General features: G+C 41.4%; 2 protein-coding genes across 7 annotated transcripts; one reads left to right on the top strand and one right to left on the bottom strand.

The window, feature by feature from the left end:
• Positions 1-1,520: 1,520 nt before the first annotated feature.
• Positions 1,521-9,597, top strand: c1ql4a (complement component 1, q subcomponent-like 4). The gene is made up of 2 exons (XM_069527331.1): positions 1,521-2,211; positions 9,275-9,597. The coding sequence occupies exons 1-2, from the start codon at positions 1,666-1,668 to the stop codon at positions 9,452-9,454; spliced, it is 726 nt and encodes a 241-aa protein (XP_069383432.1). The 5' UTR covers positions 1,521-1,665; the 3' UTR covers positions 9,455-9,597.
• Positions 9,598-12,496: 2,899 nt separating this feature from the next.
• Positions 12,497-23,367, bottom strand: zgc:153867 (myosin light polypeptide 6). 6 transcript variants are annotated; one of them, XM_069527333.1, is made up of 7 exons: positions 23,117-23,308; positions 18,204-18,231; positions 15,842-15,985; positions 15,556-15,729; positions 15,228-15,305; positions 13,803-13,837; positions 12,497-12,746 (listed from the first exon to the last, which is right to left on the bottom strand). In XM_069527333.1, exons 1-6 carry the CDS (start codon positions 23,291-23,293, stop codon positions 13,809-13,811), a joined length of 630 nt encoding a protein of 209 aa, XP_069383434.1. In that variant the 5' UTR covers positions 23,294-23,308; the 3' UTR covers positions 12,497-12,746; positions 13,803-13,808. The 6 variants fall into 6 exon arrangements, with proteins under 6 accessions (XP_069383434.1, XP_069383436.1, XP_019944856.1 ...); XM_069527335.1 differs by having other exon boundaries at positions 13,790-13,837; XM_020089297.2 differs by lacking the exon at positions 23,117-23,308 and adding an exon at positions 18,621-18,789 and having other exon boundaries at positions 13,790-13,837.
• Between the last annotated feature and the right edge of the window lie 749 nt (positions 23,368-24,116).

Here is a 24,116-nt window from a genome sequence, read left to right on the forward strand (position 1 = left end):
TTGTGTGAAGGTACAATGGGATGGATTTAAAATGTGACTTTTCGTTCACAAAACAGGTTAAAATAGAGATAAAAAAATATAATGTGGACATCAGCCCTCACGTAACAGTTTCAGTGTTCATACATTTGGCTGAAGAATCAAATGCACAGATGATGGTATGGTGTGAGGGAGAGGGAGAGAGAGAGAGAGAGAGAGAGAGAGAGAGAGAGAGAGAGAGAGAGAGAGGATTGATCTAACAGGTGTCGGCTCGGACCAAACACTGCACTACACTACACAGCGGACGGACACTGGATACGAGCGTCAGATTCTCCGTGCGCCCCTCGTCTTGGAATTGCGTCAAAAAGTGTTCCAGCTGGTGATTTTTTAAATGTGGGCTTCACGTGCTCTGAAGTTATTTAAACTCCGATTAGGAAAGAGAAGCGGGGATTAAGCACCGATTGAGAAACTCTTGTCACTTTCCCTGCAGCTGCTGCGCGCCCGGCGGCTCTCCATCTCTCCATCTGGAAACTCCAGCGCTCCAAAAGTCATTTCTGTTGGGACGCGGACGGGACTGATACAGACACTGATAATTGTTCATTTCCTCTAAAAAATGTTTTGGGATCATGAAGTACAGATGGTGAGTTTTTCTTTGTCTTTGTCTTGGCTGTTTGTGATGCAGTTTTAAACCGTAACCGTAAACACAATGATATAAAGGCACAGTAGATAATTAAGCATTTTATAATAACGTGGATGAAAATAAATAATTTTGCTTATTTTTATTTGTATTTAAAATATGTTATTTAGATTTTTTTTATCTCGATCTTATATTTTTTTCATCATTCCTTAATTCTTTATATAAATAAATAAATATTTTACAGAGGTAATTTAGGACAGATCAATAATTAGGTGTCTTTTTTGCTATTATTTCCAGATCCAAATATAAGGAGAGGAAGAATCAAACCCAGGCTGACAAACGTGACAGTGAAACCCACCTGTTTAATGTGGACAGTGGAAATAAGATAAGAGTGGGCTCTGATAAAATGACTGTGCTCTGCAGAAAAGACCTCTGATGAACTTCTGCCACTTAAATCATGGCTTTAAGTGAGACGTCCACATGAATTTCCTTCAAATAAAAAAACTGTGAATTCTCTATTAATCAAACGAAACAAACAGCTCCACCTCTCCCTCCTCAATGAGTTGAGTTTCAGCACACTTTTGAAAAGCTCTGCCTCCATAATAACCTCAGTGCCGGCCATGGTTTCTGATTGATGCTGCAAATTTAATTGAACTGGAGAACAACAGGAGAGGTCAAAAAGGTGAAACACACTTCATCAAATAAATTATGCTTTTTGTAGCGTCTCACCACCAATCTGACAATACACACTTTTTAATCTATTTGCCTAAACAAGAGTGTTTAGGCAAATTTTGTTTCTAGATCCTATCTGGTTGTTTCCCTCCTGACCATCTGCCATTTTGCCTTCTCGCTCATACTTGGCCCAGTGATATACTGTTTGCTCCTCACTCCTTTCCACATTCTTTTTCGCCTATACGCACCAAACTGGTTCACTGAGAGGCTTCATCCTGGCCGGCACTATTCCAGCCAAGGGGGAAGAGGATTTCCTGACGCTGGCCGCTTCGCGGCTCAGCCGCAGGAAACGTGTCATTGGCGCTGCTGTAGGTGTGGCAATGGTCCTAATATTGTTGGTGGCCATTCCCCTGTTGGTCCACACAACCAAAGGGGGGAACACGGGAAATTCAGGGAGCCATTATGAAATGCTTGGAAGCTGCCGGATGGTATGTGACCCTTTCACCACGTCTCAACCAGGCCAGGAGCTGGCAGCTGTGTCACCAGCGCCCCAGGATTACTCTGGGAAGAAGATAAAGTCAGGGCTTCGTGGGCCACCAGGGATCCCTGGTCCTCCAGGAGTACGTGGACCCCCTGGGGAGCCAGGCAAACCAGGTCCTCAGGGGCCCCCGGGTCCAGGTCCTGGTGGCTATTCGCCCTCACACTACACTCCCAAAATTGCCTTTTATGCAGGGCTACGCAAGCAGCATGAGGGGAGTGAAATACTGAAGTTTGATGATGTGGTGACCAATGTAGGCAACTACTATGAGCCCAGTACCGGCAAATTCACCTGCCCTCTGCCTGGCATCTACTTCTTCACCTACCATGTTCTAATGAGAGGTGGTGACGGGACCAGCATGTGGGCTGACCTGAAGAAGAACGGACTGGTTAGTAAAACTATTTCTATGTGTGTGTGTGTGTGTGTGTTTGTGTGTATATATGTGTGTGTTTGTGAGCACATATATGTTTGTATGCACACACACGATCATGCAGCAGATTTTTTTTTCCACTGTTGACCATCCTGTGTTACCATTGACACACTCACCTCTGTAACATTGAGCTCTTCAGATTCAGAGCACATTCCGCTGCTCAGGTGGAAACATGACAGCATGAATGAAACAACAATCTTTCTCCTCATTACGGTGGAATCCGTGATATACAGACCAAAATTGCAGCTGCAGATATTTGCATTCCCACATTGACTGTGGTTAAATGACAAGTGGCAGAATGCAACGCTGCTGCCGAAAGGAACAGTCTAATTAGCGAATATCATGCACAGAGCTTGATTATCGCATAAACAGAAGTGCAAAAGAGCACGACAGAAATGTCTGTCAGTATGTGGACCAGTCAGCTTACACCTCAGCTAAATAAATAATGACTGTAAAATTGACAGTCCACTCATCCACTCCCTCATTCCCCAGACACTAATTAAAGACAGAGGGGCTGATGGGGGGGGGGGGGGGGGGGGGGGGGAAGAGAGAGGTGGGATAAATCACAGGGTTTTTATCAGAGGACTCCAAATTCAGGAAACATTCTTCAAGTTGCTTTATACATTCATTCATTCATCAAGGACGCTAAATGCAAAAACTCTCCACTCAGACCTCTCTCTCGCTCAACATGTGTACCAAGACTCGTACATGTATGATTCATCACCATGGACTATTTCATTCAGCCTTGATTTGGTGAGATGTGAAACTAAATGTTTAAAATCATTCATCATCAATCAAACATCACTGTATTTCATGCATGACACCACAAAGACGAATATGTTTATGACTAATGCCTTCTGTCTTCTATTGTCATTCAAGTCATTGTAGGCTGCTAAATAATTTATACGTCTTAGATTAGATCCCCTTAACACCCGCTATACTTTCCTCTGCTGACCCCTCCTCCAGCTTGTTCATTGATTCTCCATTAATTATCTTTTCACTCAACTCAATTATTTAACCTCAGCGAGGTCCATCTGACAACCGTCAGGTGGCCTCCTCAAACAGTTCCATTAAATAGAGCGCTCAACTAACAAGGGATCTACCCAAACGAGAGCCGTGAAAGTGGAGTGTGGGATTGGATTGCCGCAGAATGCCTGATCATGTTTGGAGTTAAGTTCAGCGGCATGTGGGTAATCTGCCCGAGGCCAATCAGAGGCTGGGGTTTACTAAATGGGCACTATGTTTGACAGGTTGCAATCCAGGCTGTAGAATCAAATAGTCTGTTTTTATCAGTGCCCTAGGTGATGAAACATTATTGGATATTTTGTCTACCCATGGGTTTTCCTTCTTCAAAAAAAAAGGTTTGCCACAGCTAGAAATCTGCCACAATCCCTTTGCGATTGAGTTTTAACTTTCACACCTTAATTTTCATGGAAGGTTATTTGTAACCTTGCGTTTGTCAGGCAGCCAGTTCGGCAGATTGAGGATGAAGGAAAGAAACTCGAGAGATTTAACATGACACGGACATACTGAGACATCCGCGAAAAGGGAGAGCAAAACAAAACAAGTGAAATGTTGGAGAGATCAGGGGTGGAGCAGAGGAAGACAGATGACTTAATGGAGTTTTGGAGACAGTGGGCTGGTAGATGGGGCTTCTGGGAGGCTGGTGGTGAAGGCCAGGATGAGATCAGGCGAGATGACCAATGGACACCCACTCAACATGTCTGGGGTTGACAAGTAATCAAGGCCGGCCAGAGACAGAGAGAAAACTAGGAAAGCTGGTTAAGCAATAGATCATTACTGGAAATATTTGATGTTTCACTTCCTGTGTTATTGCTAATGATGTTTAAATAACACATTGCATTGGCTGATGGACTGTGACTTTGCGGACTATGTGACATGAGTTTGGTGTAATGCAACGCCAGGAGGATGTGTTGGGCCGGGCAGGACAGGATTCCCATAGATCCGATACTTATTACCTTCACTAAATCCCTGCTCTGTAAAGCCTATACCTGCTCACACCTCAATCTAACTTTCACAAGTCATCGCAGCATAACAGGGGGCTTCAGAGTTAGGGGATTGAAGGAGGTAGGGGTCACAATTCAGCTGCTGCCAGTGTGTCGGTAATTAACTCGTGGTACAATTCCAGTGTGTGATGTGAAAGTTAGCTTTCTGTCCTGTTCTTTCTCAGCTGTGTCATTTGCGCTGGTAAGAAATACGCTGCCAACCCAGTTTGGGATCATGATGGATCCATATGATACTTCATTATTTAATGTTATCATAGCCTTGCCTGTAATAAATCATCTTGCATGCCCTTCCTACTGGTGCCACCATATTATAAATGTGCTTAATTATTCTATTCTTAATTTACTGTTAGGGATCGATGGGTTTTATGCTACTTATTATTCCGGCTCGGTAGCAAACATTATTAGGATGGTCTATTCTAATGTTGCCATGCTTAATGCTGTGAGGGGTGGTAACACGTCATGTGCACATCCTCAGCAGAACCTCTACTTTTCCCACCATTAACTGCAGGCTATGTGAGCTGCCTCCCCTTCTCATTTACGTCCCCATAACGCACTATATCAAATACTCCGCACACAATGTACAGTGAAGACAAACAGATACTTGTGCGGCTCCCTATTTAATATCCCCCCCCACTTTTTTCCCTTTACCTATCATAGTCTCTTTTAATAGCCCAGTTAAAGGTCAAGTTATTTCACAGTAGTCTTAAAATGTCATCACTCACTATAATGACCAGTACCTGCATTAACCTCCTCCGGTATAGAGATATGCTACAGGTAAAATATAATTAGTCTTACTGCCGAGGGCAAGAAAGAGTTTGTCACATGAAGACAAGTCGAATGTTGTCTTTTTAGTTCATAAAAGATCTTCTAAAATACATCACAATGTGCCCCCAATGAAAGCCACTAATTAGGATAAGTCACCTCCACTCCAACTGTGCACAGGTTTGACCATTTCCGTGCCGCAGACCACAGGCCGTAACATTGAGTGGCAGGTAGAGGCAATCAGAGGTACGGTTCTGCTACAGCTTGTCGCCATGTAATCCCTGCAGTCCCAGAGGAGAGGGTAAACCAACTCAATAAATATTCTATTTCCGCAACATCCCCCACCCTTAGCCCAGCAGTCCACAACCCTCTTGCCATGTACGGGAGTCCCTTAGGTAAGTTTAACAGCTACTTTTCTATTGTCTCCACTCTAAGAGGTCAGTATATCACAGTGAATGAATCCTGTCAGTTTTATTACCAGTGGAGCGCAGCAGCACAGATAAAAACAAGACTTCATATACCCCCACATCTCCCTGGTCTCACAAAATAGCTTCGCTTGATCAGTCTGTTACACCAGCATCAACCCCCCACCCCACCCCCCCTTGCCTTTCTCCAACCCTCTGGCCGTTTTTCTTTTTTTTTTCGCCTGTCCCTTCTTTTTGTCCATCCTTGTCTGTCGTCTGCCGTGCAGCTCCACTTGTACAGAGAATGACACCGCAGCTGCTCCCCCTCACCACCACCCCACCCCTTTTGTGGCCCCCTCTGCTCCCAAGCGTGTTTACTGGAGGCCCTATAATGAAAGGGCTAGGCGGAGACAGAGACAGCCACAGGCAAGCCCTGGGGGTCCCTGCCTTGCGGCTCACAATCCTTCCAGCCTCAGAATCAGCACAGCGTGCAACCTTGGTTCACATGGATCAGTTTGTGTCCTCCGGCCGTATCCATCTCCTCTGTCGGCTTCCCTTCCTAATCCCACCACGACTCTCTCATGCCTCTCTGTCTGGTGTCTACATTAATGGATGCCCTGAGTAATTCCTGCAGCTGAAGCACAAATTCATATATCTTATATTGACAAAAAGATCTCTACACTGAACGATGGAAGTCATTGTGTTGTACGGACATAACATTTAGGGATTAAGTCATGAGAATCTGAGAAGGCCGGCGTGGGATCATGGGTCTCCCCACTTCTCCCTCCATTTCACTGTTTAACCAAAATAATGAGCAGGATGACATATGCCTGGTGTCAATAGGAAATCACAACAACAGCATCACTGTCAGAAGCAGCCAAAGATGCAAATGTGATATTGGCTGTCACTACATATGTCAAGGAGAACAACAATATAACCTTTACACATGACAGTAGATTGGTGTCATTATTTTAAGAGGTGGTCTTATGGGGGTTTATGGATTAAGCTCAATGTTTCATCACACCCATGATGGAAAGGTTCACAGGGTCAAGGGTCCAAAATGAATGCTGTGGATAATTTGTCTTGTTAAAACAGCTAAAACTAGAATGACACTAAATAGAGAGTGTACTGCTGCCAAGGCCAAACACTGTCTTCATGAAACCACATTTAAATTCACTCGATCAGGATTTGGATCTGCATCACATTGCACACACACATAAATAACAGTCTTCTTAACAGGCCTGATTTAAAAAAAAATAAAAAATCAAGATCAAGAATTATTCTCTGAAATTAATGAAACTGTTACAAACCGTCTCACAATATGTTAAGGTGAAAAAAAAGTTCCTGGTTCCGCCCGCTCATCCAGATCCAGACCAAAATTGAATGGGTTCTGTCCTGACCCATATACTACAGTCTTCCACTGAATTTGTGGCAATCTGGGAAGTAGTTTGTTAAATAACAAAGAAAAAACGCAGATGAAAACATAATCTCTTTAGTGGGGGTAAATATAAAGGATCTAAGATCTACACTAAAATCCCCTTTATTGTATAAGTCTTTATATGCTGTTTTAATAAGGAGTGTAAATAATTTTGTTTGCTTATCAGTCAACTTATTGACAACAGGGGGAGTAAAGTGCTTGGTGTCAACAGACATGACTGTTCTTGGTCATTTTTGTGCTCTTAGTCAGATTTGCAATTGGACTCCTCTGGTCAAATATATTCAAGATGTTTTAGTTCATTTAACTTCATAAACAGCAAACAAACATGTTTGCTTTATTAAATTGACAGTACATAAACACAATTTCCTAGGTACATGGTTATATATATATGTACGCCATAGCAGTCTGGTAGTTTTTATTTTTAAAATCATATTCAGAATGTGATGTTCTCTGTTAAGATACGACTTTTTTGATCTCTGGGGAGAAAGACTGCAGGAGGAAAGAAAACAAATCCAAGAAAAACATCAATATTAATGAAATTGATTTTAAATAATAAAATACTTAATTATAGAAATTGAAGGTATGGCATGAAGAGAATAAATGCAATGTATACATTAAAATAATGTGTAATACTGTAGAAAAATAGACATATAATTCTCTGGTTGTTGGTGCAGGCACGTTTTCAGAATCTCTGTTATATGTTACATACTGAGGAAGAGGGTATCAAACTTACACTCCCTGACATTGCCACCATTGCCAAAACTTTTTCAACACTCAAGCTGAATGGATCTGCAATAGATCCGGATGCCCTTGCTTATTTAGATTTAAGAACTACCCTGTGGACAACACAATATGAAATCTGATGGAACAAGACCATTGGAACAGTGGAACAATAACTGTGGACGGTTTTACTGTGTGGTTGTTGAGCTGTGGAGCCCCGGGAGATCGACTCCTCTGCCCCCTCAATCAATCTGGTTTAAAGAGGACAGGGACATGCTTAACCACTGGTGGCCAACATGCTCTATGTTGGATGTAGCATCCATGACCTGAATCTCATTTGAGGAGACCCACAGCGTCCAGGTAATAGAGCACAACTCCCGGGGTTGATAGATGATGAACAATGTGCTCAGACGAGAGCAAAATGTTTGAGTGCAGGGGAAAATAGCTTTTTTTTTTTCTTTTTTTTAAAGTTACAGTAATTCGGGCTGTGTTGTTGAGTGATTGACTGTTTTCAAATTGATGCATGCTCATTGGGGAGAACGGGGCCCCGGTGATGGGGATGACATGATGATAGTTGAGTTGCAGATCATATTCCGTGGCTGTCACAGAGGTGTGCGTGGCTCGTCTGGCTGCTGACATAGATTGAGTGCTCCCACCATAGATGGACACTGAGTCCGACACAGGGCCACTGATGGCTGACATATGTCTGATGATTGGAGCTGCTACACCAGAATTATTGATACATCCCTCTATGGATGTTACCCAGTGGATAATTGTCCTTTTTGCATTTGTCAAAAACATATTCATTGTTTTAGTTACACTTAAAAAATAATCTTAAAGGGTTATGCTGCAATAAAGCAGTATAAATATTGATTGATCATACTAAATAAAGGGCCTTGATAATGTTGAATATTTTTCTTGAGTACATACTTCTTACATTAAGCCCCAAACAGTTTAAAAAACATTATTCTTGTTATGCAGCTGATTAAAATTAGAAAGGACAAAGAATAAAGGAACAAATCCTGTTTCCTCTACAACTGTAACTAGATGTGAGCATGTGTATTTAAATGTCCACAATGAGTAAACCCAATTAAATGTGTTAACAAACAAGTAAAGATCCACTGCCGCTGGGTCAATAGGACCGAACTAACACACAGCATGCAAATGTAAAACTGTCTGGCTTCGGCATAGCCACTCGATATCATGCATATTGAGCTGGGCCAGCACCGTAAGCAACAGGTCAATAGCTGCTCTTTCTTGGCTGAGCTGGTTTCCCCATAGACAACCTGTTGTCCCCACTGAGTCCGCTTATCTCCACAACCCAATCAGATCACCATCCTCCGCTCCTTTACCCCGAGCCTAGCTACAGCTGATCGATAAGACGCAGAGTGGCTTGTGTTTTCAGTCCACCTCTGGGGTCACAGGTCACACTCCCATCCATCTGTGATGTCATACTCTGATTGTCTCATTTAAAGGTTGTTAATAATTCATTATAACCCAAGTGTGGAGAAGGAGAAAAAAACTATAAGACGTCTCGAAAGAAGAGAGTGAGATGTGGTTGTTCTGGTTTTGAAAGAGCAGCAGAGGAAGTGACAGTGACATTTGCAAAGTGTTTGCTCAGTTTGGTCCGTGTTCTAATTGTCAATCCACATGTCCCCCGTGGGTGACAGGTAAGAGCCAGCGCCATCGCTCAAGATGCTGATCAGAATTACGACTACGCCTCCAACAGTGTGATCCTGCATTTGGACGTGGGAGACGAGGTGTGCGTGCAGCTGGACGGAGGGAAGGTCCACGGAGGAAACACAAACAAGTACAGCACCTTCTCCGGCTTCCTCGTCTACCCAGACTGAATCTAGTTATTACTCATGCAGGGGAGAGGAGTGGTTAGAGGAACATCAATACACACAGAGTAAAAACTCACACATACACAGACATGTATGTATGCAAATTCATGCAGATGCTCAGACATGCGCATACACGCACGCGCGCGCGCACACACACACACACACACACACAGAAATCAACACCACTTATACAGACACACTGAGATTCTGACAGACTAAAGAAAAGTGAATTAAGTGAAAACCCAAAATGAGTTGTGTGATACTGAGCCAGTCGTCATGAGCAACTGAATTTATTGCCGCCCATTGTGTGCAAACATGACTTTCAGAATATGTACAGTATGAGTGCACATAGAAATTGCACGTTGTGGCTCGAGAATATCTAAAATATTATAATGTGTTCCATATTAACTGGCATTGTGATAACTAGAATGTAACAAACACCATCAGTGTGATTGTTTTTTAATGCAATAAGGGTATCAAGGGTGTCATTCACTGGGATGACAAAACTGACAAATGCACACTTTATGCCAGTCTTCACTTACACATCTCCACTCTCCATTTGAATGACCTCTAATCCAATGGCCTGTCTATGTTTTGCAGCTCGTCTTTATAAATTATTTTTTGCCCTCTGTGCTTCAGAGGGAATTACACCAAGCCCCTGTTGTAATTCTTTGGGAGAGTGCTGTTCAAAATGAAGCAATCTGAATAAACACAGGTGTTTGACCTATATTTCCTGTTCCCACGATGACACAGGATGGAAAGACAAAACAAGAAATATTAATATTAGAAGGAAAGAAAAAAAGCTTACAATATTTATGGGTGGCACATGAGTGTAATGAAGTTTGAATTGACAAGTGCATTATTGACAGTGTGTGTGTGTGTGTGTGTGAGTGGATATATAATACAGATACTGTGAGATACAAGGGCACCAAAAATGTGACAGCTGCAGTGTTTTCCTGACATTAATTGTTGTACAATACTTTACAGACATGTTGCTGTAATTACACTGCCATACCTACTTAGTACTTTATTTTTGAGAGACCCTGTAAAAGTACCATCATATGTATAAACACAGTAATCCTGGGACGGGCTGTCTGGTATGTCGAGCAGGTTGAGCAGACAATATTGCTATTAAAATATCTATACCTACCCTGTCTGTGTTCTTACGTGTATTCTGAAGTTTTGGAAATCAGGGCTGAATAAAAGTACGCACGTTAAACAGTCGCACATGAAGACACTTGTTCTAGTGTTATTTGCAGCAACCACCGTGGAGAGTTAGATATACAACATGTCTGCGTGGACTCACAGCAACAGAGATCGAGGCAACATTGGCTGAGCACAGCCACCGACTGCTACAACATGGATTTCCGATATGTCTTAAGACACTGTCTAAGACACAGACATTAATACCTGCTGTATTGATCCCAGCTTATAATACACCCAGGATCCACAAAATCCAGCCAATGTACATTTTTAAATGGAGCAATATAGTAATCAATTGTACAAACACACCAAAGTGGATAAATGTTGGATAAAGGCTTGCTCTTGTGGATCAGGGGTTTGAATCCAGGCCCATTTGTTGAAAAGCACTAGTAACAAGAAATGGATCCAGGGATTTCTTTATAAATATCGGTACAGTCCTCCCCATTTATTGATATTCCAACAGTCATGCATAAATCATAATTTTCTCCTCAAATTTAATTATACCAACATTTATTTTTATAATCATTTACTGTACTGATTATATCTTTCACTAATGGTTAAGTCTATGTAATCAAATTTTAAAATAGTTAGGTAATATACATATATAAAGAAATTGGAAGTAATTGTGTAAGTGTTAAATTACAGGTAGACAACTGATTGTTTAAAACAAAAGTTAATGAAATTATGATATTAACATGTTATGATCAATTAATACATTAGTTGCTGACTGACATAAAAACTACGTGTATTGAAATTGTGTTTTTTTCATGTTATAAACTATGGGCTATAAAATCTGAATAATATCTAAAATTGCTGTAACAGTTTGATACAAAAGTCTTTTGAATTATTAATACTATGATGTGTTCAACAGTGAATTTCACCATTTTATTCAAGGGGCAATCTTAGATGAGGTAAGAAAGAGAGACATCATCCTAGCATTAGGAGAATGAATCTCAAATACCTCTTATATTATTGAAAAACATGTAATTAGAGCGGAGTCAATGGTGTTCTAGACTTAAAGGATTTGGTGAATCTGTTGCTCCTGAGCTGAGAAAGTGGGATGCAGCTGCGCCAAGCCTGGGCCCAGCCCCCGGCTCTCTCTCCTGGCAGATTCCAGCTGAAAGTTAATTGGACAGGGAGAGGTCTGAGACAGGCTGCACTGAAGCCCATTAGTGATTCCCCTGTCGAATGCAGAGCCATGAGGATCACAGACTCACAAATAGGGAGGATTAAAATAATCAATAGCCTTGACTTCCATCGACCACACACACAGCGTAATTAGTGGACAATCTATTCAGTGGTGGACTATGACACCCTCCTGAACCTTATCCCACACACATAAGCCCCACACTCGGATAACTGTGGTGCCTAATGAGGGGGAATAGTTGCGGCTGCTAGTGAGGAAAATGAAGAAAAGGTCAGAAAGCAAACATCCTTCTGCAGCTCTAGTGTTCGCCATCAATGATGTCTTTGAAAATCTATGACATGGCCAAAAAAAGCAATAAAATCCATTATTTGTTAATATAAGAGAATGATTTTATTATGTTCTTTTAGATTTACAACTAGAGAGAAACAGATTTTGTCTGCAGTAACATGAGGACCAAATTCTACACATGTGGTTTGTTTTAAAAAAAAAATGTTCATGGAAACACAAAAAGCATAAACCCTCATATCTCAGTGTTTTTTTTTTTTTTTTGACAAATTGGCCTTAACAGGTTACAGCTGCAACACTGCCCTCTTGTGTCAATAAAAAAAGTACACATACATTTACCCTGCAAAAGTCCATTAAAGGCATCGTGTGCATTATTTTACTGAATCAAACAAATTCACTCAAAGGAATCAAGATAAGTTTTCAGGGAAAACATTTATTTAAATGCAAACAACATAATTGGGAGCAACAGCCAGATTATTTGTGGTCTTTTGATGGGAATGTAAAGGCACTTCTTAAATTAAATGTGGAAAACTAATCCATGGAATGAGGAGGGGGCAGCAATGTAGAGGCCAACTGCAAAAAGAGGGTACATGTGACGGTAAAAATAAAAAACAGTGGGATGATCTTTGTTTCTTCAACCGTTCATCACCATCCTGACCAGTTCTGTAAAAGACACAAGACAAAGACAACGTGAGTCTCATGGTCTAGATATTTACAGAGATCTACTCCAACTGCAGCAACTGGAGCTATGGCTGCCCTCCTCAACCAGGTTTGTGGTGAACCCTGGTGGGACATGCTGCATGTGGGGGCAGATCCCCATTTCCAGTCGACAAGAGGAAAGAAGGTTTGAACTGGGCACTAAGAGAAAGAGGTGAAGTAATCATCTCTATCTCCAATTCAGCCAAAGTATTAAGGCCATGTCTATGATCCAAGAAGAGCTGGTTAGAGAAGCCATCATCGCTGTATGCTTTCCTCTAGTTGAGAAGCACAGAAAAGGGTAGGAGATCAAGGCAGCTACAGTCCAGTCAGAGTGGCCAGCTACAAATTCAGCTTCCATCAGTACAGAGGAGAAAACAATCAGCACAAGAGCAACCCATTGCAATTCTCTGGTTAGTAGAAAAAGGGACTGGTCCACTCTCCTGAAGCTGGTGGCTATGCTTGGATGTAAAACAATGTAATGAACTGAAACATCTAATTCAGTGTCTATGAAAACGAGCAGCACCTCTGACACCAACAGAAGAAACAGCCTATTTTAATAGCACTGATGACATGCAAATGAGATTAGAAGAGCTGCTTCAGGGCCGCAACACCAATCAGCTCAAACGACTCAACGGTGGCCACCAGGTTTTGCCTGAATGAGACCAGTCTCTTCCCTGCGTGTCCACCATCTCCCCATACAAACGGAGGGGGGGGGCGTCTCAGACACAAGCAGAGGGGCATGCTGCAGCCAGGGGCCAAGAGACAGGGCTGCAGGAGAGACAGAGACAGAGCAGCAGGAGGCTACGCATTGGTCAAAGCCTCAGGACTAAAGATGAGAGGGACCACCAGGGTTTCCCACAGGCACATACTGGTCAAATCTACTTTTGCAATAGTTCATTTTTTGCCAATATAAAAGGTGATCACTACAGCTGATTAGTGTTGGACCTAGTGGGGATTATTAAAGACATAAAATGCAGGAAAGCCTGGGGGTGCCATCTCATGTATACCCAATGCCCGTACCGGCCCTCAGCCTGACATGATGTGGCGAACAAACGCTGTGGAGGAAGAACAGTTAACAAACTGTCAGCAGTTGACATTTATACAGGGTCTTAGAGAGGACAATTAACAATGAGTGTAAAGACCACATTAGACAGTAGCTGTTAACAAAACAACATCCCATCATACGATCAAGTCATACATCACTGTTTAGTATTTTAAGTTCTTCCAAAGATTGAAAAATCAATGTTTGAATTTACACAAACTCAAAATACATTTTTCGTCAAAGCAGTTACACAATATTTCACATCAAAGCACACATTAAGAGAAACATATTTACTGATTGTTAGAGTTAGATAACTACTGAACTGGCATTTGGCGATAAGTAAAGTGAAATGACATATACAGGCCTAACACAGTCATTAGCTTTAGCACTGCAGAAAACATCAGCCAGCGGCAGCTTCTCACTTTGAGCTGGTGCTGAGGGCCGTCACCAGTTAAGGTAACAAATGTGCTGGTGTCATTTCAACTATAACTAATGAACTGAATCTCCGGTCTAAATTAAACATGGGTGTTGTCAGTATATGTGCACTATGCACGCTGCTATCTTGTCAAAGATAGTTTGCTTGAGAAACAAACACAACACCACTGTATGACATGAGTGTCTCTGCAGTTTCAACAAATCCAACAAAGTGAGACATCTTAGTGTTTTGTGTCACATCACTGTTGGGGATTTTCCAAAATTAACTTTCATTTATATATAAAGAAATTAAGTTTACAGACCTTCAGTATTTGGATTAATAAGATCTAAAAGAATAAAGTGTTTGAGATTAACCTGTCTACATCTGATTTATTGTGTCAAATGGATATTCAATAAACATATAAATAACACAATATATCAAGTATCGGATCAGACCCAGTATTAGCAGATATTAAAGACGTGGATAAAAAGGTAATCAGGACATTAATAGAGCTCAACGTTAAGGTTCGTCTGCGATAGAGCCCAGACTTACACGTGTAAATGTGATATGTTGACACTTCATTGTTTATCTGAACTTCGCATTTGCAAAAAAACTGAGAAGTTCAAAATATTGTAATTTTTACCTAAGTACAAGAGACAAGTGCCTCAAAACGTTAAGTTCTGAGTAATTAAGTACTTTTTCCTATGTAACAGCGGAGACACTGAATTATGGTGTGCGTGTGTGAGAGTGAGTGAGTGAGTGAGTGAGTGTGTGTGTGTGTGTGTGTGTGTGTGTGTGTGTGTGTGTGTGTGTGTGTGTGTGTGTGTGTGTGTGTGTGTGTGTGTGAGTGTGTGTCAGGAATCAGTGACATCTCAGATACTGGGCACAATGGTTAGTTTGCTGATTTATATAAATGGCCCCATCAAACCCTATCAACCTAATAACATCTAACGTCACATTTTCTTCCTGTTTTGTTTTTCATTCTCACCTTCATAATTGATGCATCCATTAGCGTCTTCGTGTCCCGCCAAGAGCGTTTCCACTTCCTCCTCTGACATTTTCTCACCTGAAAAATGAAACATGAATGTGTTTATTCATATTATATACTTGACTTACACATTGTTTTTCAAAATTACAAAATATGTTAGACATGCAGAAATACAATAAACGCAATACAAAATAAGTCAAATACTAATAGTGTCTATCAAATTTGCAGATCAGATTTCATTCATAAGATTGCACTATTTTCCCTGTAACAAAAAGTGCTAAAAAGGAGCCAGCCATCTATTTAAGGATGATAAGAAAATGGGACTTGCCTAGCGTGGTGAGGACGTGACGTAGCTCTGCTCCCATTACTGTGCCGTTGCCCTCCTTGTCAAAGACACGCAGTCCCTCCACAAAATCCTCCATGGAGCCCTGGTCTTTATTCTTAGCGATGGCCTGGAACATGGGCAGGAACTGTTCAAAGTCTAGCATCTTGGTGTTCATCTCTGAAAGAGGATAAGAATAATTAAGTCAATTGTCAGTCTGAGCCGCCATAGAGTTTTTCAGGATTTACATTTATCATATACAACTCCAAGCAAAATGTATTTTTGCTCTTACCCTCAGCCTTGGGGTTGCCCAGGACCTTGAGCACCTCAGCGTTGACAGGGTTCTGTCCCAGGGCGCGCATGACGTCCCCACACTGGCTGAAGTTGATCTTCCCATCTCCTGTCTTGTCGAACAGCAGAAATGCTTCCTTGAACTCTGCAGGTTACAAATACATGTGAAAAACACTGTGGAGATAAGCAGACCTGTATGGACGATTAATAGGCATAAGGAGAAATTTGCAAATAGGTGAAAACAGAAATCAGAGCGTGAACAAAATGAGAACAAGCAGACAGAGAGCACAGGTTATGAAAAATGAGACTAAAAATGATCAAGTTTTCTCAGGAGGCTTAAATTTAAAAGAGAAAAGACAGGGCACAAAGCACCACATTGACAAGCCTGCTAAGGTTTCCTGTGCCACTCTTGATACTGGATAATAAATGTATCGGTAAACTCATAAAAATAACAAAAAAATAATGATGCATTGCCATGCATTGTTTTAACACACAATTAAACTACATTAATGTGATCACTACTTCATCTGTAAAGAGTGTGGTTCAGCGTTAACAAAAAACTCTGCTGGTTGTCACTGCAAAAAACACTCTTACTTCCTCAAACCAGCAAATAAACTTGTGTTAGTCATCTGGTCAGTCTGACTTATTCACTTCACACCATCAAGGTAAAACTATTTCAATGCAACACTCCATGCTCCTTATATATTTTCTGAAGTATGAACATGCAAACACTAATCGATTACATTTCTAAACACCAAATGTCTGAATAACAAGGAAATGTGACAGCAATGCAGCAGGAATTATATAAACTGTGACTAAAATAACTAGCAATGGAACAAACAGAAGTGGACATAATACTTCATAATAAATAAAGAATTGGCTTTGTTGGGACATCGATTTTTGAGCCACAGTTTGGTTCATATCCCTCCTAACATTTGTTTTGGAAGTGTGTGTGCAGGGGCTGTCCAGATAACTGCAGTTGCTACTCTCTCCAAGCTATAGTAAGGTAAGGTAATTGGCACATGTTCAAAGTTTTTAAATGTGTATGTGTTGTGAATGCTAAAAGCTATCACTCCTATGCTTTAATGTTTTAGCTTTACCTGTTTCAACAAGCGTCTACCTGGCAGACTGTTCTTTCAGGCAGCTTGGAGCATTTTCTTTCCAAACCCTTAAAGTTTCATCTGACATCCCCTCTATTATTATAACAAGTGCTCTTTAGTCAATACGACTGTGAGCTGCTACTACACAGGCAATCTAAAGCATTCACAATAACAAGTAATGAGTGTCTGTGTTGTTGTTTAAGAGGCTTGATCAATAGTCAGCAATGATGCAATCTTGTTGGTGATCAAAAGGTTGATTAACTAGCTTTGATCCTCATAAGGCATTATAGTTCAGCACGACAGCAAAACACAAAGCTCTGCTATGATCTTGCAATCAGGGAGATATAGGGTTGTGTTACACAATATCCGGGTTTGCAAGCTGTTCCTAATTTTATGGGACAAGCTATTCCTCCTTAAAAAGCTCAGGCACTGTTGTGGAGTTTTTCCTGTTCTGAGGAATGTGCCTCTTCCCTTCTGGCGTGTGAGCACTTTTCCCAGCACCATATTTGGTATTAGAGGAGTGGAGGAAAGTAGGAGGAGAGTGAGAGTATGGCCTATTATGTCAACAGTGATTAAACAACCCAGCCCTGGGACAAAAACCATCCACCACTGTATCAAGCACCAAAAAAGGGCACGCGTGTGGAGATGAGCAGCTTGAAAGATAACAGACACAGCTCAGGGCAAACTGACACGGTCTAACAGGACAATACTTATGGGAACAGAATCCTAATGCATGACTGGCCACATACGGTGGGGTCCCCTCTCCAATGGTCTCACACTTTTGGACCCCACAATACAAAAACACTGCAACACATGGTCAAAGCTGGTCAGGAGTATAACGTTATGTGCACAGTATGACTTTGACGAACCAAACGACAGTGCGAAGCGACTCTCATTCACATTTAGAACAATTTGCTTGAACCAAAACCAACATGCAGATCACACCCTGAACACTCCCGAGCTAGGCACCAGTCTTTCTCTGTTAAGGCGACTCCTCTTGACTGACTTACCATGAATCTGATCCAGGTTAAATTCAATCTGGAAAGGACAAGCAGTTGCAAGTGGAAAGTGATGAAACAGTACGGAAATAAAGGAGGAAACAAACCTAGCCTAACCACGACTACTATGACAGGCAGGTACAGAGAGAGCAGGGTGATAGTGGAGATACAGGGCAAAGTGTCATTTGATACCAAGCGAGAATGAAGGCATGCAAAACAAGCTGGATTCAGGGGGGAGATATCAAAACATAAATTCAGAACTCACCAAGGATTTGATCTTCCGAGAAGTCAGACTGTTCAAAGAGAAATCAGGCTACATGAAGGCTGTGGCTAAGCTAGCTCAGGTTAACCTAGGAGGCCTTTTCAGCACATTTTCTCTCATTTACATTTACCTCAAAACACAAACATTATTTAACTGCACCACATTGAGTCGTGATAAAAGTACACATCGGTGTTTTAGTGACAATAAGCTCGCTGTGTGATTGTTAAGTTTATCCAGCGTACAAGCTAACGTTAGCTTCTCGAAAAGTTGCACTTCCGCTAGCGAAAAGCGAGCTAACTGAGAAAACAAATGAACGGCTCTGCAAAGCTGAGCCATTCTCCCGAAACAACGACCACATGAGCCGAATACACAAGAGCGGTAACAAAGTAGAAAGAGTCTGGGGTCCGGAGACAAACGCACCATGTTCCTGTGGCGGCTGAGGTGTGTCCCGGGCGTCGGCAGAACGAAGAATGTGACGGAGGGTCGAGGCAGTGCAGGCTGACAAAACCCCAGCAGTGCCGTCTGCGTCAGAGAAGCTATCCACCCGAGCTGAGCGAAGACCCGCCTATTTCCTACCCATGGTTGGTTCGGATTTAGTCAGTGAGCGTAATGATTGGTTGGACGTAGAGGGAAATAACAAGATAAGCCAACCAGAGACGTGCTGTTGCGTTTCGCTCACCTCGGGTGGGACAAATAACGAAGGAGGGAAGACGAGACAGCCGCGCTCCATATATAGAAACAAACATTAGGTGTAGTCTGTAGTTCACTGTTAGTTAGTATATTAGTTATTATTTATTAGTAATGTATATTTAAACTACATAAACTTTCCATTCAATGAGTGAGATTACTTTTATATAATCAATGTGTATAATCAGAATTTACAGAGTTGAATTGAATCCACCAAGAAGGCCTCAAAGTTAAAAGCTGTGCTGCTCAGTTTGCTCTTACATGAATGACGGAGGCATTTAAACACTTGAAGTTGCCTTTCATTCATATTCATTTGTTGTATTGCTTATGTCTTTTTCTCTGGGGTGTCTGACCATCAGACATGTTCAGAATAGATTTGACACAAGAATACGGCGATATTATAACGGTGAAAGTATCTTTTTTGCAATCTTTGTGGAGAGTTGTGAAAGTATCTGTGTAATTAGATATGTGAATGTCACTTTTTTATTTGTTAATGTGTAAATGAATCTGCAAAAGTGTTCAGATTTTCAAATGTGCTCCAGAATGTGAACACCAATCTGTAAATGTTTACTGGGATCTGCAAATATGTAGACAGATATATAAATGCGTAAAAGATTTGTACACGTGTAATGCAACAATGTGCAATTGGTGACTGACATGTCCAGGATCTATCCCACCTCTTGTCCTCAGCTGCTGGCCCCAGCCATCCCACGACCCTCTAAGGACACGGATAATGAATACTGTAAGTATTTGTCTTCATGTCGTCACTCCACCTCAGGTATTTTTTAAAATGTGATTTTGCCACTATCTGCCATTCCTGAGCTCTTCCAGTGTGTGTGGTCTGTCATCAGCTCGGGGGGGTTCTCTTATCTTGCTTTGCCTTGTGGCCAGACAATGTGTAAACATTTGCAAATCTCAGTACCATTTATGGATTAGTGTCCACACAAGTTTCTAACACACAATTATCAATACACATACAGATCTGAATACACATTTGCAGATTCCTTTACAGATTCAGAAATCTGAGTGCACACATACAGATATTTGCAAAATTATTGCAACTAAAAGGCTGTTTTATCATTTATCTGCAGAAGTCGCTCAAATTTATTTTGAAATAAACAAAAGTACAAACATGGTTTTGCAACATGACAACCAATTTGGATTAGATCTTGGCGAATATGCAATTTGCCCAAGTGTGATTGGAAACTTAAGCCTCAAATGCATATACAGAAAGAAAGTAAGAGCTTTCAGTGAAGTGGGAGACATCTTGTGTCAATTTATTGCACGTTTGAAATTTACAATATTTTCATATTCAATGAAGTTGACTTAAAGTTGATTCTAAGAATCCATGACATGGTAAGTAAGCAGGGTGTAGCATGTCCTAAAATCTTTAAAACACAAGGATAGTCAGCACACCCTTAACCTTGTAAAGTAATTAGAGAATCGTGAGACCTAATGGGGACATTGTGTGCTACTTTGTGGTGTTTGTTTGACTTTGGTGGTTTTGACCCCACTTGAGTAAATTAAGGCATGATCGCAGTGAATGACTTTGCTCGGCTTTGCATTAAGGATGTGAGCGTCTGGCCATGCAGGAATAATGGATTACTTTAGGCCCAGTAAGATCATGGACTGAAGCCACATCTCTCAACAGCCAAGCTAAAGTGCTGTCTTTGCCCAGCAGGAGCTCTGGCCTCCTGTCATGTCTGTGATTCCATTGGGAGCAGAGGCGGGTGTATCTAACATGTCCCACATATCCTCACTGGCGAAATGGGACACTCCAGTAAATCATGGCGTGCACACTGAAAGCACAAGGATGGCAGCAAAGCTAAAGCACCAACAGAGCTAGAGCATGTCCATGCAAAGTCTAATGTGGGCACCCATTGTTTGAGATATTCAGTTTCTCTGTCTGGTTAAACTACTGTATGCCTGTTTTGACCTAAGTACACTTTAATTGTAATTTTAAAATCTTTTTATTTAACACTGTGGTCAAGGAGTCTACGTTGTTTACTAATACTTAAACAGCTGAATTTGGAGTAATATATAGACAGTACAGAGCTGGGCAATATCACTTCAAATCAATATCATGCTTTTTTCAAACTTTTACCTTGATTAGAATGAATTAACAATTGTGTGTGTGGGAAACACTCCTGTGCGCATCTGTGTAAGTGTGTCCCCTCGCCCCTGTCGTGCTTCACACAAACTGACGATCAAATGTATTTAAAGGTCCAGTGTAAAATTTAGGTGAAAGTGATTTATTTGCAGAACTTCAATAAAAAATAATCCTAGTTATGTTTTCACTAATGTGTAATCACTTAAATTGTACAAATTGTTTTCTTTACCCTAGAATGGGCCCTTTATATTTAAATACTTTATTTTTACATCAGGAGCAGGTCCTCTCTACGGAGGCCGCCATGTTTTTTACAGTAGTCCAAACTGGACCAACTAAACACCTTTTGAGACAGACTTTTATGACAACTGAGGGCTGCCACAGGTTCTCCATCATGTTTGGAAGGGGAGGGTGAGATGAGGGGTATTCAACTGCAACATGCAACTTCACCACTTGATGTCTCTAAATTCTACACACGGAACCTTTAATTATTAATCGAGGATGTCGGATCATGAATCCTAGCGATGCACGTCATTTCTCATGTTGTGTGTGAACTGCGTGAGTGCAAAATGTTGGACGTTTTTCAGTGTGTTTAAATACATGTCTTCTAAACGTTTGAGCGAACCAGACAAAGTAAACTTCAAGTCCTGTAGCCTACGTGTCCTAATAACTTCTGATTAGAGTTTATTGTTAATGTGTAATGAGCGCGCAGGTCAGCGGGGGAGTGTGGAGGGACAACAAGCAGTTGGGTGATACAGGACGGACCCTAGCGGAAACCCTTGTGAATGCACGACTTGGGAAAATATGTCCGAATTAACTGACATGAGCAAAATTACATCAGTTAAAGATTATTAATGTTGTTCTCGAAACATTTTCAGTTAATTGCCCAGCCCTATGTATATGCATTTGTTTATATATATTAGTATCTATGCATATAGATTATGCATAGACAGACTATTTCAGAGTTGAAAAACAAAAGTACATTTCTTAACAGACTGCATCCATTCAGTTGTGATGTATCACATACAGTAGAATCCATTATTTCCTGCTGGATAAATATAAATTACACAATCAATTGATTACTTTTTCTTAATTACTTGATACCTAATATACTGCATTTATTATATATACAGGGTTGCAGCCAGGAGATGCTACTACCAGTTTATTAGTGATATGCAGACATAACGCTGAATTCTCTTTGCTGTTTTGGCTTCATGGTCCCGGTATTGTGCATCCTGCATCACTGTCACACTGTCATGTTCAATGGGACTGTTGAATAGAATGGATGGCTAATATTATTCGTAACATCTTTGCTTTTCCTGCCATGACAAGTGGAAGTGTCTGGTGCGAAAGAGTTCTGTGACACAGCTTATCCAGAGGTCAGCTTCTGTCTGAGGCCCAGAAGTGTTTTCACAGCGGACATCCTGACTTAGCAGGGACAAGAACAGATGAAATAAATGTTGTCATGGCTCAGTTCCATGAAGTATCCTTGTAAACCATGGCAATGTGTCAGCATGCATAATACCAGGACCCTCAAAATAACTCACATAAATTGAACATAGTCATAATGTCATCAGCAACTGTTCCTGCTGTGACAAGTCAATGTGTGTTGTCTGAAAAAGGCCTTAAGGGACGTCCACACTCTCAGTGAAAATTGAAATAGAGGCGTTAGACATTTTGTCTTTTTTGCAAAAATTGTGAGCAGCTTACAAAGGGAAAGCTCCTGATTTTATTCAATCACCTGCCTGATGAAAGAAATAGAGCATATTGAGGCAGGAAACGACCTCTTTCTCTCTAAGGAGGCCACCAACTGACAGTCTCACTCTCATTGCCCCACTTCTTTGCAGTCCCTCATTGTAAATTGATGAAGACCATTTGGTCTATCAGAGCTTCAGAGTCACAGAAAACTACAGCAGATAATAAGAATTAGGTGTTTTTTTACACGTCCACACTACTGACATCTGACATGAGCACTATTTTGTGTTTCTGGCTGAGATTTATTATGTTGGCTAAGGTTCCTAAACAATATTTTGCGAATGACATGAAATTATTATTCCAATAGTCCTAATTTATGCCCCACATTAGCTTTGTCACAAAATTATACTGCAGCAATCCCACTTACCTCCAAAGTACTGGGGTCAAACGGTGAATCTGAGGGACGCAGCATCCTTGGTTTCTGCTCTAGAGCTGTCTTCGGTGCTGCAGCAGCCGGAGGGAGGCAGGGGTAAGGGGGACCCAGTCTTGGTTGGGTCACTGGTGAAGGAGATTTCTTAATTGAGGATTCTCTTTTTGGAGCCATTCCCTTACACCCTGGAAAGCCCCAAACGTATAAGTCGTCTGAAATCTCTGCTGCCGGTTTGTCTGCTGAGAGGAGTGATCGAGCTCTGAAGTAAAGTGTGTCAGCTGTGTGTGTCCTGTGCACGGGAGGGGGTTGAGGGGAGGCAGCTTGATGATGCCGATGATGCTCTGGGACTGGCAGGTGGAAGAGGCAGAGGTGGATGCATGGAGTAGAGTGGGAGCAAATTTATAAAGGAGAGCGTAGGGGTGGCGATGAAAGCTCAAGAGTAGGATAAACAGGGGATATATATAGAAAGAACCAGGCTCAGCTGAATGACGCTAAGCACATGCTTTTATTTGGGTCAGAAACGCAAGCAGCAGTGAAGCGGCACCAAGCAGGGTTTCTGTGTCAAGCTTCACGCACAGATGATACACTACATCATACCAGTCTCTTATGTTTGTGAAAAGAAGTGTTGTGATCTGATAGATGGATCTATGCTGTGTCTCATTATCAACCTGTCCTGCAGCTGATAGGTTGTTCTAGTTTGGATGATGAAATAAATGTTTTATTTATCTTGCTCCCCAGATACTCACTTCCTCTTCCTGCTGAGTGGGCGGCACCGGTGCTACAAGCCCAGAAACAAGGGGAACGGAACATTAAGGTGCAAAACACATCACCGTGAGATTTAGACTCCAGAATGTTATGCTATGTGAAGGCTCTGTGATTTTTACACAACATCATTTTTTTTTGCCATATGATATTGTTTACCATTCATTTGTGCTTTGAGGTTGACAGGGAAACAACAATTAGCATTTAAAGTAAACTGTATTTTTGTATTTAAATT

Source organism: Paralichthys olivaceus, chromosome 6 (genome assembly GCF_024713975.1).
Source record: "Paralichthys olivaceus isolate ysfri-2021 chromosome 6, ASM2471397v2, whole genome shotgun sequence".
NCBI classification, from domain to species: Eukaryota; Metazoa; Chordata; class Actinopteri; order Pleuronectiformes; family Paralichthyidae; genus Paralichthys; species Paralichthys olivaceus.